General features: G+C 52.5%; 6 protein-coding genes across 6 annotated transcripts; 3 read left to right on the top strand and 3 right to left on the bottom strand.

Annotated features, from left to right (window-relative positions):
- Nucleotides 1-172: 172 nt before the first annotated feature.
- On the top strand, nucleotides 173-1,548 carry NUU61_002001 (NAD(+) diphosphatase; the record flags this gene model as incomplete). The annotated part of the gene is made up of 3 exons (XM_056652583.1): nucleotides 173-269; nucleotides 320-766; nucleotides 845-1,548. 3 exons carry the CDS (start codon nucleotides 173-175, stop codon nucleotides 1,546-1,548), a joined length of 1,248 nt encoding a protein of 415 aa, XP_056513650.1.
- Nucleotides 1,549-1,704: 156 nt separating this feature from the next.
- NUU61_002000 (Telomere end binding protein) lies at nucleotides 1,705-3,174 on the bottom strand (the record flags this gene model as incomplete). Its single annotated transcript, XM_056652582.1, has 1 exon — nucleotides 1,705-3,174. One exon carries the CDS (start codon nucleotides 3,172-3,174, stop codon nucleotides 1,705-1,707), a length of 1,470 nt encoding a protein of 489 aa, XP_056513649.1.
- A 13-nt stretch (nucleotides 3,175-3,187) lies between these two features.
- Nucleotides 3,188-5,642, bottom strand: NUU61_001999 (Telomere end binding protein; the record flags this gene model as incomplete). The annotated part of the gene is made up of 2 exons (XM_056652581.1): nucleotides 3,188-5,152; nucleotides 5,253-5,642. 2 exons carry the CDS (start codon nucleotides 5,640-5,642, stop codon nucleotides 3,188-3,190), a joined length of 2,355 nt encoding a protein of 784 aa, XP_056513648.1.
- Nucleotides 5,643-6,128: 486 nt separating this feature from the next.
- On the top strand, nucleotides 6,129-7,639 carry NUU61_001998 (putative flavin dependent monooxygenase; the record flags this gene model as incomplete). Its single annotated transcript, XM_056652580.1, has 2 exons — nucleotides 6,129-6,199; nucleotides 6,259-7,639. The coding sequence occupies 2 exons, from the start codon at nucleotides 6,129-6,131 to the stop codon at nucleotides 7,637-7,639; spliced, it is 1,452 nt and encodes a 483-aa protein (XP_056513647.1).
- A 1,240-nt stretch (nucleotides 7,640-8,879) lies between these two features.
- NUU61_001997 (uncharacterized protein) lies at nucleotides 8,880-11,319 on the top strand (the record flags this gene model as incomplete). The annotated part of the gene is made up of 3 exons (XM_056652579.1): nucleotides 8,880-9,446; nucleotides 9,503-10,294; nucleotides 10,348-11,319. The coding sequence occupies 3 exons, from the start codon at nucleotides 8,880-8,882 to the stop codon at nucleotides 11,317-11,319; spliced, it is 2,331 nt and encodes a 776-aa protein (XP_056513646.1).
- A 597-nt stretch (nucleotides 11,320-11,916) lies between these two features.
- Nucleotides 11,917-18,571, bottom strand: pksP (polyketide synthase alb1; the record flags this gene model as incomplete). Its single annotated transcript, XM_056652578.1, has 5 exons — nucleotides 11,917-13,581; nucleotides 13,638-14,393; nucleotides 14,455-17,883; nucleotides 17,941-18,232; nucleotides 18,285-18,571. 5 exons carry the CDS (start codon nucleotides 18,569-18,571, stop codon nucleotides 11,917-11,919), a joined length of 6,429 nt encoding a protein of 2,142 aa, XP_056513645.1.
- Between the last annotated feature and the right edge of the window lie 534 nt (nucleotides 18,572-19,105).

Here is a 19,105-nt window from a genome sequence, read left to right as displayed (position 1 = left end):
CTGGTAATACAGATACACTGGATTATCCCGAGGCTGATTAATGCAGTTCAGCAGGATCCGGGTGGCTTGGTCTCCCAAGACCTGAATATCTCGATCTATCTCTTGAAAATTACTCAGATCTATCTATCTCATTCGCTGTCTTCAATTGCGCGGGTGACGTTACCCTCCAAGAATGACCCCGGCCCCTCAGATTCCTGTCCCGGCCCATACGCTCGCGGAATCTATGTTGTCGCGACACTTTGGTCGAGAGACGGTCAACTATTTTTCCAGTAGATATGCGTGGAATCCTGGTCTGATCGCAGTACTCATATCTTGCCAGGCTCGCCTATAAACCGCTTATCGTTTCTGCGGTCCGACCATCCGTTCCTCTCTGCGGCCCTGAAACACCCGGCTACCCGGTTCGTCCTGCTGAACAACCTCGCACCCCTAACCCGGTCATCATCCGAGCTGTTCTATGCCAAATACGATGATGTGCGCAAGCTCGTTTCTCAAGACCTCTTTGACAAGCCCGAGGGAGACATGATCAAGAGCTATGACTCGCGCAAGACGTACCCAAATCTGATATTCCTCGGACTGGACGAGTCCCGCAAGGACGGCGGCCTGGCATGGAAGATCTATTCGGGTACTCCATACTTCGCTGTGGATGTTACTCCCAAGGGGTCTGAGGAGCAGCAGACCGCAGCAAAGGATATAATCAGCGCCATGGAGGCCAGGGGATTGTCATTCTTCCAAACCCGGGTGATGATGACATTTTCCGCCGACGAAGGTACAAGAGACAATCGTTGAAAACAAACCCAGCCAAAAAAAAAACGATCGTCTGAGCTTATCATTCCTCTCATGACAGCGGCCATATATGCGCAATCGCGCGCCTTGATCGACTGGAACAACCGGAATACCTTCTGCGGCACCTGCGGCCACCCCACAATGGCTGTGAACGCAGGAACCAAGCGTGCATGTCCGCCCACGGATGCGGCGCGCGCCGTCGATGGGAAGTCGGAGGAGCGACCCGCCTGCAACACCCGCACCACGCTCTCGAACCTATCATTCCCCCGCACCGACCCCACCATCATCGTGGCCGTGGTTTCTGCGGACGGGAAGCGGATCCTGCTTGGTCGTTCCAAGAGGTTTCCGCCGAACTGGTACTCCACTCTCGCGGGGTTCATCGAGCCGGCCGAGTCGGTTGAAGACGCCGTCCGGAGAGAGGTGTGGGAAGAAGCGGGCGTGACGCTGTCGCGGGTCGTCATCCATTCCTCGCAGCCCTGGCCGTACCCGGCGAATCTGATGATCGGGGCCATTGCCCAGGTCAGCGATCCTGCTCACGAGACTATTTCCTTGCAGCATGACCCGGAACTTGAGGATGCGCGGTGGTTTGAGGTTGAGGAGGTGGAAGAGGCCTTGAAGATTGGAACCAGCGATTTGAGCGCGGGCGCTGGTCCGGAGTACAAGGGAGGTCTGAGATTGCCGCCTCCGACGGCAATCGCGAACCAGCTGATCAAGGCGGCTGCGAGCGCAGAGTATTTTGCTGCTGGGACGAATGCGAAGATGTGAGTCAGGTTGGTCTTTGTTTATATCCCGCATTGGTATAGAATAGACAGTAGATACTATACTTGGACACGAGCACAGAGATACCAAAGAGAATCGATTCATGTCATGTGGGTTTCTGTTTCTAATAAATCACATCAAGGGAAATGGAGAAGACATGCCTCATAGATTAGCATACACCGTGCCATCCCGCAGCTCATGAATGCTATCTTTACTGCTGGGAGATCCCACCTCGGTATAGCGCGTCCCATCTCTCAGCTCATGGATTGTCACCCGCCGATGACTTCGCCGCAAGCGCCGAGAGCCTCGCGTTCCACGCCATACTGAATCTAGACTATCAGACTCGCTGGGCGCCACGCTGCTCGGAGTGGGCTCTCTGTCCACACTTTCCCTTTCAATGGATGCTTGAAGCTGGTTATCGGCGACCATGGCCGAGCCAACGTCGTCATACCATCGTCGCAGGCCCGATGCGTAGGCGCGTTCCTCTGACTTGTATTCAACGGGCGGACCGGTAATTTCGGCATCGGGGCTTGAGCCGTCGAACACAGCCCATGCGCTGGATTCGACGTTGACAAGCATGATTGCATGGTTGAAGCTGCGGACCTTGAAATCGCGCAGCAAAATGGCATTTCCTTCGGCCAGGTTCGGGATGACAGATTTATATCGTCGAAAGATTTGCGCAGAAAGCGTCGTTCCAGCCATAGACGGATCGGTGAGCTCGATTGTGACGAAGTAGTCTTTGGGCCCGGATGTGGCCCGTGCTATCGGGGATACTTCATGGACAATTGAAATCGTGTCCACCAGGGTGTTGAAATGATCAATGAGGGTAGCAAGAGGAGCGAAATATGAGAGTTTGCTGCGCAAGCCGGGGGCATGACGATCGGGGGCTGGAGGATGGGTGATGAGCACCGTGGGGGTTTGGGGAGCGTCATTGACGATCATATCTGAGATGTCTTGGCTAACTAGCTCTTCGTCAATCTGAGCAGATTCAGAAAGAGGCACAGCGTCATTTTTATCTTCCTGCTCCTTTTGAGTGAGTCTCGGGGTATCTGGCTGAGAGACGTTTTCTTTAACAAGATCGGTGGCACCAAGAGCAGAATGTGATGCAGTTTGGAGAGATATGTTCAGACCCGCAGAGGGTTCCTGTGTATGAGACATGGAAGATGGCTCGTTTTTCCCATGATCAGTCAGAGCTTGATTACCAAGAGCCACTTCCTGAGTAGGATCTGGAGTCAAAAGTTGTTGCTCGTAGGATGTAACCGAGGCCAAACGAGCCACTCGGTCGACGGGCGGAGATCCAGAACTGTCGAGCGAGAGGCCATAGTCAACTTGATGATCGGTTTCAACTTGCTGTTCAAGTCGTTCTGCCACGCTGTCGGAACCTGGTATTTTCTGCTCGCCACTCGTTTGGAAATTGGCTTCTGCATGAATAGAATGGGTCAGACTGTGATCAACCATTCCACCCAGCCCGAAGGTAGCATCTGCTACATCGCCAGGCTTTTCAGTGTGACTTTCTGGACTCCAGCGTTCCTGGTGTTGGCCTTGGTGCAACAATGAAGCTTCCCGGTGAGCTTCTTCCTCATTCCAGGTCGATTCTTCGCCGTCGGAGTGAGCATTGGTGACTGCTTCCATCCTTGGCCCAGTTTCAGCAACGAGGTCGAACCCCCCCACTGTTTGCCGCAATTTCCTCCGACTTCGCTTCCATAGATTGGTCGTCGTCTTGATCTTCAGCGGAGACTTCGCGACCTCGGAAATCATAATGATCTCGCGCCAACTCGTCCACTGATGACTCGTCTGTATCGGTTTCGTGAACTTGATCATCATCTTCCTCCTCACTTTTGGGTCCTTCATTATCTAACTCTTCTCCAATGACTGACCAGGCCTCATCATTTCCATCCATTGCAAATTCTGCAACTGCGGAAAGGGTAGACAGACCCTCGTGATATGATCTGTTTTGGGGGCGTGGCGGCTGGGATGGGGTAGCCACCGGTTGCTCAGAAGCGAGTTCATCGTCACTATCGCTGTCCAGCACAATGACCTCATGCTGGGTAGGCGGCGGTAGTGAGTCGTGTTCTTCCTCAGACTCATAACCCAATTCCTCGGGAACCTCCGCCTCAGTTTGAAAATCATTATCATAGTCATCTGGCGAAGCAGAATCAGATGCTTCTTCGTGTTGAAGTGCTTCGTCTGCTGCTTCTGGATCACGTTCGTCCTCGCTGTAGGTTAGACTGTGTGAACGATCGCGAACCATCACCTCCGGTGATACATCGGCTTTGTCTTCCGGAATTTCAATTGCTTCGGGTTCATAGTCCCTCGGTTCTTCTTCTGCCTCCGGTATATCACCATTTTCTTCATCCAGCTCCGGGGAAGATGTTGAGTGCGGGAGATCCTGCGGTTGTACTTCTGGTTGGAAACCGTCCTGTGCACCAAACTCCTCCTCTTCCATTGATACCATGTTGCTGCCTTGTGCCTCTTCAGCTTCTTCGTCCTCGTCTTCGTTCTTTTCGTTACCTCCCCAGTCTTCTTGGTCATTTTCTTCTACTGACCGACGGATAACTCCCTCTGCTGCACTTGGAAATTGCATTTGATCATCGGCATTCCCCATGTCAATATCTGCGGTGTGCATCTCGAGATTGCCTCTGGATTCAAAGGGATGGACCTCCTCTTCAAAGCTAGTCGGCACTTCGCCATTTATCTCAGCCGGCACATGGCCTGGAAATGATGTTGACGCTGAGGGATGTGTGAAAAGCTCAAATGAATCAATCGGCGGGTTCTGGTGTGCTGTTTCAGCATGCGCAGCAGAGATATCAGCCGCTTGAAGAGGGGAAGGTGGGGTGAGACGAGGTAAGACGGTCGAGTTTGTAGTGGTATTGGGTCTGATCTCTTCGGGAATAGACGGGATATCTTGCGCCTGGGTGGCAGCAGACATTGATGAAAAGTAGCCTTGGGGGTGGTTCTGATTCGGAACAAGTGGCGAGGGGATTGGGAGTCCTGGGGAAGGAATTGGTTGAAGATGTGGTGTATCTGTAGGAAGACGAAATGTCGCTCTCAAATCATCTTGTTCGGCAAGATTGACAGGCCCAGAAGACGCAGTATTAGCCGATTGCTCCGCGCGCCTCTCGAGAATGCTTCCGGTAAGTTCGAGGGAAGGCTTCGCGAAGACTGGCGCACTCTCATAAGATGTAAGCTCCGGGCTGTGATAATTCTCCACAGCATCGGGAATCGGAATATCGTTCTCGGGTTCAACATTCGTATCCGCCTGGTTGGCCTCTTTCTCCAACTTTTCCTCTTCGTCAAGTTCATGTTCCCAATCCACTGTGCCCTCTCGTTCCCGGGGACTCTCGGGCTCATCCACGATCCGCCATTCCTCTCTTCGCAAGCTGAATCGAGGGCGCTTTCTTCCCTTCCCAGGAACAGACCCATCTTCCTCCGCGAACGGGTCGAAAGCGGAATCGAGAGCTTCGCCGAATGATTTCCGGCTCGACTTTGAGAATGCGGGAGATCCCCATGAACCTATACCGGGAGCACCGTCGATTTCGGGATCCATCGAGATCCTACCCGGGGTTGTGGGCGGTGCGAATTCAGCAACACTCGGCACAGGCACATGTGACTCGATATGCACAGTCGATACATGTTTGGACAATCGGTATATCTACTCGGGCAGAAATATCAGGTCTCTGAAATAGGGTAATTGACGGAAGTTGCAATACCTCAATAGACACGCCACTTTCGAAATGAGCATCCCACGCGACATATTTCCCTGGCGTCTGTGTCGCCGTTTCATTGGCAACCCACTTTGAGCCCCTCAAAGCAAGACACACACTGTCACCAATCCCGACATGCGATTCCGCAACCCGTTCAGCGACGTGCCAATGGAACACGACCTTGACCTGGCCGTTGGAGCGACGCAGGCGGAAATCCGGCTCGGATAGTAGAAGGCTGATTGACCGGGTCGAGGACGAGTATGGCCATACAAGCGTCACATTCGCGAGGATACACTTCTCTTCGGGCTGCTCGAGAGTCGGAGATAGCGCGGCGATCGGGGCCTTGGTCAAATGCGCCAGGACATTTGGTGCGGGAGACGGGTCGGTCGCGTCCATGGCGCCTATTTCCTCATTCCAGTTTCAACCTTTGGCGACAGTAGACATACTCGGAAGGGAAGAGGTCCGGGGCAATGGTCCTTAGTGAAAGGGAGCCAGAGGGCTGAGAGTCGCGCGAGTTCGTGCGACAAAGAAATCCCGAGCTGCGTTTGCATCATGCGCGGATTGGTAATACAACTGTAATTACAAGGGGTCTTTACTCATAGCTTTCTATATACCGTACTAAAATTACCCCACCTGATAGCTCTCAATCAAGGTGATTGCACTGTTGACAAGACACACAGTGACTCCTTCATTCTGAAACAAAAAGGAATCGGCTTGAGATAACCCAACAAATGTTTGAGAAAATAAAAATAGAAAAGGAAAAGGAAAGGCATTCGTCTGCGGTCAGCAGACGCCAATAAGCCGAGACACAGACTCCACTTGCTTTCCCTCCTACATCGATCTGACCAACCCCCTCATCACAGACGTATTTCTACGCGAAGAATGGCCGTCGCAAACCCAGTTCGCCGAGTAGCTATCATTGGAGCCGGTCCATCTGGCCTTGCAGCAGGCAAGTATGTGGCATCGTAGGGGATATATATAATCTAGAGTTGTCCATTGACTACTGAGACAGATACCTGCTTGCCGAAAAATGCTTCGACAAGATCGAAGTGTTTGAGCAAAGGAGCTCTGTTGGCGGAGTTTGGAACCATACCCCCAGCTCTTCTAACACAAAAGGGGCAACGACTGTCCCCCAGACAAACCCTCACGAGCCAGTTGAGAAGCCGATATGGATCAACCAAACGGAGGCGACATTTGTGTCTCCGTTGTATGATCACCTCGAAACCAACATCCCCAAGGAATTGATGCGTTTCTCGGAGAACCCATTCCCATCGGATGTACAGCTCTTCCCCAAGCACCAAACGGTGAAACAATACCTGGAAGAATATGCCGAGGATGTCAAGCACCTCATACAGTTCGAGAGACAGGTCGTGGATGTGAAGCTCAAGGACCCCGATTTGAGTACCTGGGATCTGACCACGAAAGATCTTCATACGGGTGCTGAAATAACACATATATACGATGCCGTGGTCGTTGCAAGTGGCCATTACACCGTTCCTTATCTCCCTCACATTCCCGGAATTGAGGCGTGGGATGCATCCTATCCTGGTGTCATTTCTCATTCAAAATTCTACGACTCCTCTGAAATTTTTCGGGGGAAGAAGGTAGTTGTGGTCGGGAACTCCGCTTCTGGGCTCGACATCGGTTCCCAGATCAACGAAGTGAGCAAGGGCAATTTGTTGGTCTCCCAACGGTCAGAGTCTTATCTGGCGGCTTCTGCACCGGAGGATAAGATCATTTGCCCAGAAATAGTCGAATTCTTGCCCGCCACAAGCCATGACCGAGGTATTCGATTCGCAGACAATCACATCGAAGAACAAGTTGATGCGATTGTTTTTTGCACCGGTTACTTCTATTCCTACCCGTTTTTGTCGTCACTCCGCCCCCCTGTTGTGACCCATGGATTACGAACCATGAACGTCTATCAGCAAATGTTCTACATAGACCATCCGACCCTCGTGTTTCCTGTTCTTACGCAAAGAGTGATCCCGTTCCCGATGGCCGAGAACCAGGCTGCTGTTTTCTCTCGTGTTTGGTCCGGACGCCTTTCTCTTCCACCCTATACCGATATGAGAGCATGGGAAGAGTCGGAACTTGCCACCAAAGGTGATGAAAAAGCTTTTCACCTGCTCCAATTTCCTCTGGATGCCGACTACTTGAATTTCCTCTACGATTGGGCTGCCAAAGCTGCACCTCGCTCTGAGCTTGCCAGCAATGGAAACGGGAAGCATGGGGTTTACTGGGGTGAACATGAAAGATGGATGCGAGCCCTTTTCCCCAGCATCAGGAGAGCGTTTGTTCAGAAAGGCGACCAGCGACACTCGGTCAAGAATATCGGGGAGCTCGGCTTCAACTTCGAAGAATGGAAACGGGAGCAGCAGCAGCGTCGATGATATTTTTGGGATAGCGCGCGCAAATATAAATTAGATACAAAGACTATAGACGCGCTAGATCATAGAAAGAATTCAAGTTGACGCTCACCCAACCCGAGGCACGTAGGGCTAACTGATAAGCGCTTATCACGTGAAGGCGGTGCGCCATCCGAATCCCCGGCGCGCATCATCGTTCCTCTCTCGCATACCTTCACATTGCGCCGGGGATAGTGGGGTGTCTCCCAGAAGCGAAGCTGGATGTATGTCAGCTTAGAGCAGCTGATTTGATCACAATATCTTGAGTATCGCACCTACACTTCCATCCAGCCCCCCATCATGCCGCTTGGCGCCTCCCAAACACCTACCGCCCACGCATGATGAGCCGAGAATACACGCGATTTTACCTTCCAACACTCGATCAACTTTTCAGAAACCATACTGACTCTCCTCCAGCTGACACTGTATTTGCAACCGACAGCAGTGACAGCATTGGTCTGGATGACGTGGAGTGGCCCATCAAGTGTATCCTCCGCGAAACCGATACGGAATATCTGATTGATTGGGAGGGTCCCTATAGTCCAACCTGAGTGAGTCGTAAGAGTTATTAAATTATACCCTGCTACATAACAATCCCTCCAAAGAGCTCGGGCTAATGAGAGCACTTCGGCCATTAATTTAGGAGCCCAAAGAGAACGCCAGTGAGCTTGCTGTACATGTTTGGAAGGAGCAAAAAACACGGCAAACGAAGAAATATCCATCGCGAAACTTGACACGGCGCCTTATCCTAGGAACCAGACTAAACTCAGAGAACCACGAGTGCGAAACATTCGACTATACCACCGAGCAGAGCGAATCTCCGAGCTCACCTTCGCCAAACCCACCGAGTCTTGGACTGAGTAGCGCCACAAGCGAAATACCGGAGACACCTTCTCCTCAGCTCAGGGGCGCTGAACCATTAGAACCCTTTGAATTCATCGAAGTCCATTCCACGAACTCGATTTCGCTCCATCTCACGCCACTGGACTCCCAAATCACAAGTATTCTTACCCTCATCCAGCCTGAAGTATCAATTATTTATGTTTCTGCAGACGCCAACCTCAACTTTTTCTTGTCACAAACAACTGGCCCAATTTGCAGCTCGATTCCCGAGACGATTTTGCAGGGACTATCGCAATACGCGGCGAGTTCTGCTTCTCAGGCTACTTGGAACCAAACTTTTTTGTTGCAGAATCCCCTTGACTCAACCTTATCTTTCCCAAATATGGCAGACCAGGGAAGGAAGCCGACTTCGCCTACGTCCGAGAACCCCATGGATCGATACGGCCACCTCTCAGGATCTACACCCAGGGAGAAGGTTCAGAATATATGGGCTGAAGTCATAGCGAAGCCAGTATCAGAAGTTTCTCAGGCGGCCAGCGCTGCTGAAACTCCGTCTTCCGTGGGAGATATTGAAGCCTCAGCTCCTATTTCGATCCCTGAAACCACTGCGCCCCTCAGTGTCAGAGCCGACACAGATTCCGTTTCCCACTCTCACACTGCAATTCATCATGCACATGCAGAGCCTTTACTACCACCATCGGACCTGGCTCATGGCGGTCACACTGGCCAATCCACGATGCAAACCATCCAGCCCAGCGCATTGACCGTTATCAACGTTGAAGAGACTGCACCAGGGTCAGTCCGTCTTGGGCCATCCGAATTTGCCGTTACTCTTCCCATGGATTCTCGAGTGAAGGATTACTATGAGCGAGTCCTAGCAGATGCCGCCACTGATATCCGAGAATTTATTGAGAGCTTCAGCTCCACTGAGCAGATGCCAGATCGCGAGGTAAGTTGCCTTTTGCGTCATGTTATTTAGCTCAGACGTACCTGACACATATTCAGCGAGATCGTCTTCAATCCAGCATGAATGAACTTGTCGCACAGTTGAACAATGTCTCGACGCATCCAGACCTGAACATCTCCGACCACCTTAAAGGAGCGAAGCCCGATCTCCAGAGGGAGTCATCTTGGGCTGAATATTCGAGTGCAAAATTTCTCCTCCTTGGCCATCTGGTGGAGATTACAAGTACCCAGGACTTTCATTTGGTTTTGGCAGTACAAGACGAGAAAAGACAGAGAGTCTTGGAGCGCTATTTGCAAGGCAAGGGTTTTTCTTACACGAGGCCACGTGAAGAGATGGGTAGCACTCTGGAAGTCTCCCTGGCGAAGGGCTCGTTGAGCTTTGGCATCCACTCCAACGATAGTGTGCGTGAGCTTTTTAAGCCACCCTCTGCTATTTTTGCCCTGGACACATCGTTCAACCCGAAAAGCCCATCTGTGCAGCATATTCGAACTACCTATGCTCGAAATGGGGGCTTGCTGCCCGTTATTTGGCTCCTCATCGCCAACACCAGCGAGCATATCGAGCGCTGTCTTCCTGATATACCCGAGCCAGATCGACTGCGCTTACTTGTTCGATACACGGCCCGCCTTCATGAAGATGTTGGGGATCTCCAGGATGATGCCCTTGGCGTCCACGAGAATGCCGAGGAAATCCTTGGTTACTTGTCTGATAGCTTTGCTAGCTGGCCGCTGCCACCTATCGAGCCTCTGCCCTTTGTCTCTATCGAAGAAAGCGATTCATCTGGTTCTTCATCCGATGAATCAATGCCAACCAACCAGAAGCGCCCACTGGTAAGTTTATCTGTCACGTTCAAATCTACTGTCAATTGACATAATTCTAGCAGGAAGAGGAAGAGGGAGAGGGAGAGGAAGGGTCTGACGATTTCACATCGAAACGGGCTCGACTTGATACCCAGGGTACGAGCCAATTGACCCAGTCAACCAAGCTGCCAAGCCAGACCTTGGGCCGGGACTTGCATTCTTTGGAGAAAAGTCTTATTGAAATGCAGAGTGCTCACGCAGATGAGAAAGAACAACTGCAAAAAGACTTGACTGAAATGAGTGGCCGATGGCGAGAACTTGATCAGGAAATCGGAATCATCCAACATCGCTACGAGACTCGGACCAATGATTTCCACAAAACCCGCCAGGAGCGCGACCTTTTGCTGGAAAACAAGGCGACCCTCGAGCAGCGTGTCGAGAAGCAGAAAGAGGATAACTCTAAGATCAAGGAGGAACGGAGGCAACTCAAGGGCGAGCTCGAGGAAGCCAGACAAGCACTCAAAGATGGAGGCGGCAGCATGGCGGAACTAGAGACGGCACGCGAAGAAATCCGGCGTCTTACCAAGGAAAATGCTGGTCTGGAACGCAAATCCGATTATGAAAGGAAACAGGCTGAATATACTCGCGAGCAATACCAAAATGCGTCGACAGCGGCCGCTCAGTTGGGAACCGAGGCCCGACAACTCAGAGCAGAAAACGAGACATTGAATCGTAAGGTCGAGGCCAACGCCGTTCGACTTCGCGAGATGAATACGCAAAACGATGCGGCTATTCACCTCGCTCGAATTGGAGAGCTGGAGTTAATTGTGACTGGGCGCGACGATCTTCTGCGCAAGAAGGAAGATGAACTTCGAGAGATCCGCAAAAACCGCCCATCGACTCGCTCGACCAGCACTCAACCCCGAAGTCCCAAATGGGCTGCCAGCAGCCGTCCGACCAGTCCTGGGGTCAGCAACAACGGCAATGGTAACGGTAGCAACGGTCTTGCGGGCAGAGGGAGTGCACTGCGGTTTAGCTCAGAGATGCCTTTCTGAAAAACCTTGACTTAACGACTCTTCCCTTGGGTGTTTCATGCCTCTATGCTTCCCCGACGTTGCATGGATCTCCTGCCCTCGATCTATGACGCATACATTCAGAGACGGCTGCTCGGCCTCCGCGCATTCCCCCTTCTGACCAGCTGAGCCTGGACATGTGTCCATTTCCTCGCACACTTATGACATTATCGCATTTCCTCGGCGTTTTCTCTTTTTCGCCTTGTCTGGCTCGCCACGATCAGCGGGGCTTCTTTTGACACCTGTGAACCATGACTTCCATCAGTTGCACCTCAGCGTTGAACATCATCTTGCCGAAGTAGTTAGTTTCTTTGCCCTAGCTTGAATGCAAGGATTTTCCTTTTGAAGCTTTATGGAGCCAATTTCCTGATTTCCCACACGCATATAGAACGAGCAACTAGTAAATGTGCAATGTCAATCTGTATTTAGTGATTAAAGGTCGTAAAAATTATACAGCGTGATAGTAAAACAAGATCGAAGCCCAAGGGCGGAAGAAAATATACAAAAATCAACCAAACCCCTAAAAGCCACTGGTGAAAATAATAAAGAAAAGAAGAAAAGAAAAGAAAACGCCGTGCATCATGTTGAAGCCATTGCATTAGCCATGAACGCCGCCAACTCCTTTGCCTTTTCACCACGAGTCATGGTGAAATGATTAGCCCCCTCCATGACAGTGATGCCGCCGACGTTATTCGGACCGACAAGAGAATCCCAGCCATTCGGGCCGAGATCGGTACGGTTGTTCAGCAGCCAGAGCATCTCACGAGGATCGGGGCTGCCATCCTCGGCGGGGCCGGGGCGAGGATCATTCGGCTTGGAGCATACCCCATCCTTGGCCCAGACCATGTAAGTCTTGGGGAGCTTGGCGGCCAGCTTGCTGTCGGAGAAGGGGAAAGGGACCGCCTTGTAGGCGTCCAGAGAGTCGATGAAGGCCAGGAAGTGCGGGAGCAGCCATTTCGGCGGCGGCGCCTTGCCCTCGCCAAACAGGCCGATCGAGTCGAAGAAGCTGTAGAGCCGCGGGGGAAGCTTCTGGAGCCCGATGGGGAACGGCGAGTCGAGAAGGAGGAGGCGGTCTACTTGCTCGCCGTGGTCGAAGATCAGCTGGCGCGCGGCGTCGTACGCGCAGATCCCGCCTGCGGACCAGCCGCCGAAGTTGTAGGGCCCTGTGGGCTGGCGTCGCCGGATCTCGGCCACGTAGGGCGCTGTCAGCTCATCCAGGCTATACTTGAGATTCTCGGGCGTCCGCATGTATGGGCAGTTCAGTCCGTATACGCAGATGTCTGGAGACACTCCGGGGATGGTGGCATAGGAAGTGGCTGAACCGGAGCCGTCAGGGAACAGGAACAGTTTCTGGGTGGCTGTTTTCGGGTTTCCTTGCAGGAGGATGGAGGTTGCCGGGGGGTGCTGGGTCCCAGTGCTTGCTGCAGGCTTGGGTGCTTCGACCGGAAGTTTCTCGGGAAGCCGAATCGGCTCCGCGGCAGTAACTTTGGGCTTCAAGCCCAGAGCAACTTCAATGTCCGCGAGAGTCTGGTTTTCAATGAAGAACTCGCCGGAGAGATCGAGATCCAGAAGCTCGCGCATCTTCCCCAGGACAGTAAGCGACATCAAAGAATCCAAACCCATTTCGCCCAGGTTGGCGTCTGCTTGGATCTCATCTGGCTCAACTCCAATTTCCTCTGCCAGAATCGAGCAGATCTGTTTCATGCTGTCGTTCTGCTCGAGGGACATTGACTTCTCGTTAGCAGGCGTCGGGAGACCACTGGAGTTAGGAGACGAGACGTCTGTGGTCGACGCAGAGGAAGATAGATCGGCTTCGCTACTTGATTCATCGCTGCTGTGCTCGGCAGGGCCCATCTGCGCCAAGAGGCGTTTGAAGTCCTTGACAGTCGGCTGGTCGACAAAGACAGAGGATTCCAGGTCAATGCCCATTTCCTCACGATACCGCCCTGTGACGGTCAGCGAAAGGAGAGAGTCCACGCCGTAATCGGCGAAGTTGAGATCGTCGGTGATTTCAGATGTGGACAGGCCAACCTCCTCGGCCAAGATCCCAAGAGCACGCACAGCAATGCTCGGTCCCGCAGACTTGGGTGCTGCTGCAGGGCTGGCACGGGGCTTCTTCGCGGGGCCTGTCTTCGACTTTTGAACATCAATAGCTGGAGGTGCGGGCTTCGAACCAGGCTTGGGGGCTGATGCTCCAGCGGGAGGAAGAACAGCATCAAGGATCTTCCGTGCCAGTGCTTGGAACTGTTTTATTCGGTTAGTCGTGTTATGGAAAATCGTTCTTGAAGGATAGAACATACCTTGACGCCACCATACACAGCAACAATATCGTCCCCTTCAAAGAGGTAGACATCTCCAGCCCAGATCGAGTTCTGCCAGGGCTGCATCCTCACGTAGGTCCGGTAAGTGACGTTGGGATCGAACTTCTTCAAGCAACGCATCGAGTCCCAGCCATGGTTGACGAAGACCTGGTTCTTTGAATCAGTCGCATCACTGGCGTTCATGATAAAGCCAGACAGGTGGCCAATGCTGTCAATCCAGAATGGATTGCGATGGAAGTTGCCAGGAGGAGCCTGGAATTTCACGAGAGCAGTGGCCTCATGCTGGTCGCTGTCCAAAATGACTTCTTGGATGGACTTGTAGTTATCGTCGTAGTCGACCAGGGAGCTGAACAGCTTGTAGACCATCCCTCGCTTCATCCGGTGGGCCTGACCAGATTCAGTGCTCTCCTGGAGATGCTCGATGCTCCTCTTAATGAGGTAGGCATTTCGCTTCCATTCGAGCTCCGCAGCACTGGTGTCGAAGAACTTGATAAGACAGTAGGCGTGGTCGATGATCTTCTTCCCTTCAGGGGTGACAGACCAGACCTGCACCTGCGCACTTTCATCGGCCCAGTTCGTCTTCGCCGAGACTCGGAACAGCTGCTTGCCACCCTTTGCAATGAGTGGCTTGGAAACCGTCACATTGCAGACGTCAAAACCGCGTCCCTTCCACTCGGGCTTGTAGTTCTCGACGAGATATTCCCCGAGTGTCTGGGCAATGTCCGCGTACAAAGACTATTTTGAAGTTAGTATCTAGCTTTTCTAAATTAACCGCGAATATTGGCAGTATACATACCGATGGACAGAGAGAGGCTCCGTTGACCTTGTGGCCTTGGATGACACGACTCAACTCGGGATTAGAGATGTCGTTCTCAATAACAACAGTCGCTGACCCTTTGTCACTGCTTGTCTCCACCACCTTCTGGGCCGCCGTGGTCAGGAACGTGGAGACAGGCGTGGCCTCAGCCGCAGGGGTTGCGGGCGCACCCTTGAGCAGACAAAAGTTGTTGGTGTAGGGAATCCAGTAGTTCTTGAGATCCCACTTGTACGCAGGAAGTGGCAGGACTTGGCGAGCAGAGCTGAAGTCCTGATGGTACTCCTTCCAGCGAAGATCGATTCCAGCCAGGTAGAGGGTCGACAGGCTGTTCGACAAAACCTTCCACGTGTCTTCCTGGCGGCGCAGAGATGCCACCGTTGTGGTCTGAGGGCCGAAAGTCGATTTCACCATTCCAGAGCAGACCGTATGAGAACCGACCTCAACCCACAAAGTCTTGTCGTTCATCAGGTTGGCATGCCTAGTAGCCTCCAGAGCCCCCAGGAAGTTGACAGTCTCCCGGCAGTGTCGTGTCAGGTAGCTGGGACCAAGGACATCACTGCTGGCATCCTTGACAACATCTCCGAGAAGAGCAGACACAAACGGAATTGAAGGCTCATGGAAAGTGACACCCTTGGCAACATCTGCCAGGCTCTCGAGGATAGGCTCAACCTGGGCAGAGTGGAAAGCAAAAGGCACCTTCAGCTTGGTGGCCTTGAACCCTTCATTGGAAAGCTTCTCGGCCAGCTCGTCAATCTTAGGGCTAGCACCGCTGATCACAGTCTCTGCGGGAGCATTGATGCAAGCCACCTCAGCAGAATCTCCATCAAGGAATTGTTTCACTTGTGCCACTGAAGACCGCACGGCCAACATGGCGTGGGTGCCCATCTGGCATTGCTGAGTGAGAAGCTGAGCCCGTCGGCCGGCAAGGTAGATTGTATCGCTGGTAGTCAAGATACCAGCAGCATTCAGCGCAGCATATTCACCGAGACTGTGGCCAAGGACAAATTTCGGCACGACGCCTAAGGAAACCCAGAATTTGGTCAATGCCATTTGCACACAGGTGGTTCCAAGCTGGGTCACAATAGGGCTGAGCTCCTCAATAGGAACACTCCCATCGACCAAAGGCACAATGGAAGGGAGGCCCTGGCTTTGACCAATGCGGTCCAGGCGCTCGATGTGTGCTCGGAACTGCGAGCAGCTCTCAAAGAGTTCCCTTCCCATGCCCGTGTACTGGGCGCCTTGGCCAGTGAAGACAAAGCCAATGCCCGGTGCAGTCGAGGGAACCGGGGTAATGTTTTCACGGCTCACACTCGAGGTCAGTGCATCCCGTATTTCCTCCAAGGTTGATCCGGAGGCAGCAACTCGGAAAGGGTGATGGATGCGTCGCGCTGTGGTCGTGTATGATATATCGGCAAGGAGACTGGAGTCATTGACATTGAACAAGTTTTTGTTCGTGTCAATGTATTGCACGAGAGCACCGACGTTGTTTCTAAGTGCGGACTGGGATCTCGCTGAGACCATCACTGGATGCACCGACCGAGGGTCATTCACATCCTGCTCTCTAAGAGGGCCATCCTCCATCAGCAGAGCCGTGTTACCACCAGCAGCAGAGAAGTTATTCAGGAACATTCTTCGCTTGCCACCATTGGGGCGGTTCCAGGGCGTGGGCTCAAGAGCAATGTGAACGTTCCGCTGCGGCAGGTCCGTGGGGAAGTTATGGTTAATCTTCGTCTTGATACCACAGTGAGGTGGGATCATGTTCTTCCGCATCATCATCAGCACCTTCACCAAGGAAGTGACACCGGAAGCCGACTCGCCATGGCCGACATTGGACTTTGCCGAGCCAAGATGCAGAGATTGGGTTGGCCCGCGACGGTGATCGGGGGCGAAGACGTCCAGCACAGATTGCATTTCCACGGCATCACCGGCCTGGGTGCCAGTTCCATGCATTTCAATATAGCTGACCTCCTTGGGGTCAATGTCAGCCTCATTGAGCAGCTTGTCGAAGATAAATGCCTGTGCTCCAACATGAGGCCGAGTGATCGAAACAGCCTCGGCGGAGTGGTTGGTGTAGGCGCCAGCAATGACACCGTAGATCGGGTCGTTGTCTGCTTGAGCATCTTCCAGTCGCTTCAAAACAACAGATCCCACACCATCCGCTCTGCAGTACCCATCGGCACCGTCATCGAAGGTGTTGCAGTTTCCAGTCCGGGAAAGGAAGTGTCCACGGTCAAGACCAGCGTGATTGTCGGGGTTTGTGAGGATGTTAACACCGCCTGCCACAGCAGAGTCACAGTCGTTCCTCCAGAGGGAATTGCATGCCACGTGAATTGCCGCAAGACTGGACGAGCAAGCCGTGTCGACGCTCACACTGGGGCCACTGAACTTGAAGTAGTAGTTGATCCGACCGGGTGTGAAAGCGCGGTTACCGCCGGGGATAAAGTAGGTATCAATATCCTGACCACTGTTGATTTCACGGTAGTCATCACTGGTCATGCCATAGAAAACCCCCACTCGGTTCTTTTGTGTCGAAGGGGTGCTATCGGGAATGAAACCAGCCATTTCAAAGGCCTCATAAGCAGTCAAAAGTGCCAGTCGCTGGGCCGGATCGGCCTGAAGTGCTTCGCGAGGAGACATGTTGAAGAATCGCGGGTCAAAAAGACCGGGCTCGTTGATCCAGCAGCCGTATTGAACCTTGCTGGTGTTTCTGGTGTTTCCTTCCATGTCGACGTGGGCCTTCACATCCCACCGCTCTGGCGGGACCTCACGATGTACATCAAGACCCTTGTACAAGAGATCCCAGAATGCCTCTGTATCGGGTGCTTCAGGAAATCTTCCCGAAACACCAATGATGGCAATCTTAGACGCATCAGCACGGCCGGTACGGTTGGCACCCTCGGGGTCCTTTTGGACATCTCCGATGGCACTCTCAACTTCAAGATGGGAGATTCCAGCTTTCTTGAGGCCCGTGAACAAACTCTGAGTCGCAGTGGTGGAGATAGGAAGCAACGTGCACATTTTTGAGGCCGAATCCAATGTCGAAAAACACGAATCAATAACTTTGCCCCAGCAAAGTGGCCGAAGCAGAATTTCCTCGAGAGAAAATTTCAACAATTCTTCAAGATTTGAAACATCGACGATCTTCCCAGTTACACTGGACAGAACCTGAATTTGAGGGACGTAACTCGCGAATTCCTCCTTCGGCCACGACTCCAGGATTCGGTTGATATCCCGTTCATCATACAAGTGCGACGCATGGTAAGGACCGTGAATTGGAACTCGCACAGGCTTGTGCTCTTTTGAAAGAGAAGCCTCAACAAAGCGACCCAGAAAAGCGGGGGGTCCACTGATAGTCAGTCCATTTGGGCTTACAGCACTGATATAGGGCTGTGAAACATGCGGCAGGGCCTTCCGAGGTATTAGTTTCGGTGTCCTGACTCGTACAGCAGAAAACAAACAACTCACATTCGTCTTAGAAAAGTTCTGGATCAGGCTCTGGGCTTCTTGCTCTCGCATCCCTGAAACCAGAACAGACCAGCTTTGCGACGGAGATTGACTGGTTTCGACGAGTTCCCGAGCCTTCACAACGCAGACTCCAAGGCGCAGAGCAATAACAACGGTTTGAACTCCCACTGAGACAAGCTCGCCAACGGTCTTTGATGAACTGACCGCGGCAGCCGCAAGTTGACCGGTGCAAAGTCCAATAATACAGCTTTCAGAGCCGGACGGATAGGCATATCCACGGTCTCCATAGTAGCTGGTGCAGAGTCAGCACCCTAGAGTAATACAAGCATTCTCGGCGGACTTACTGAATAAAACATCCCAACTGATAGATGGTTGTCAATGCGCTCTCCAGAGCTGGGTTTGATCCTGACTCCCGATATCTGGCGAGGAGGTCGACAACGCTTGTAAAACGAGGGAACAGCTGCCGCTGAGATGGCGACAGCCTGGAGATCTCTTTGCGCAATGCATAGTAGCACTTCTGGAAAAAGGCCGACAGCAGCGAGTCGTTTTTGGCTTGCAGTAGGCGGCGAAGACCCGAGTCGAAATCAGCAGTCTGATCTCCGAAGAGATACACACGACTGGGGGCCTCCATTCTCAGGCCAGGTGCCAACGAAGGGGTGCAAAACTCTACGAAGAAAAGAAATAAAAAATAAAAAGAGTTCAGAGCGAGCGCGAACCACCGGGCTACACATACTTTATACACACGTCTACGGGAAATGATACCTTTGCGGTGGGGCGAAGGCAAATCCTAAACATCATTGAGTCGAAGTATCCTGGTATGAAGGACAGGCAAATCGTGAAAACTCTTTAACTGTTTTCCTTGAAAACCTGGAATTTGTGGGACGGACCCGGTGTGAACTGTCTCAGAAGTTGTGCGTTCGCGCATCTAGTTCCCTGGCACGCGGCATGCTTGTTGGTTCCGGTAGGCACCCCAGTCGATCAGTTTCTGAGGTTTGGTCAATCTTAACCAATGGCACCGTTACGGCGATTAAGCTTGTTTTGCCTATGAACCTGCTATGTTTTCTTCAGCCAAGTGAGCTGAAGTGGAGTTCGGCGTCCACTCGGTTCCCTTGGTTCCCGATCGTACACTGAATCTTGTCTATGGGTGAACAAAAGTACCGAGAAA

The sequence above is a fragment of the Penicillium alfredii genome (genome assembly GCF_028826965.1).
Source record: "Penicillium alfredii strain IBT 34128 chromosome Unknown utg000004l_segment0_segment0, whole genome shotgun sequence".
In the NCBI taxonomy this organism is placed as follows: Eukaryota; Fungi; Ascomycota; class Eurotiomycetes; order Eurotiales; family Aspergillaceae; genus Penicillium; species Penicillium alfredii.
Note: the sequence above shows the minus strand (reverse complement) of the source record. Positions and strands in the feature narration are given on the sequence as shown.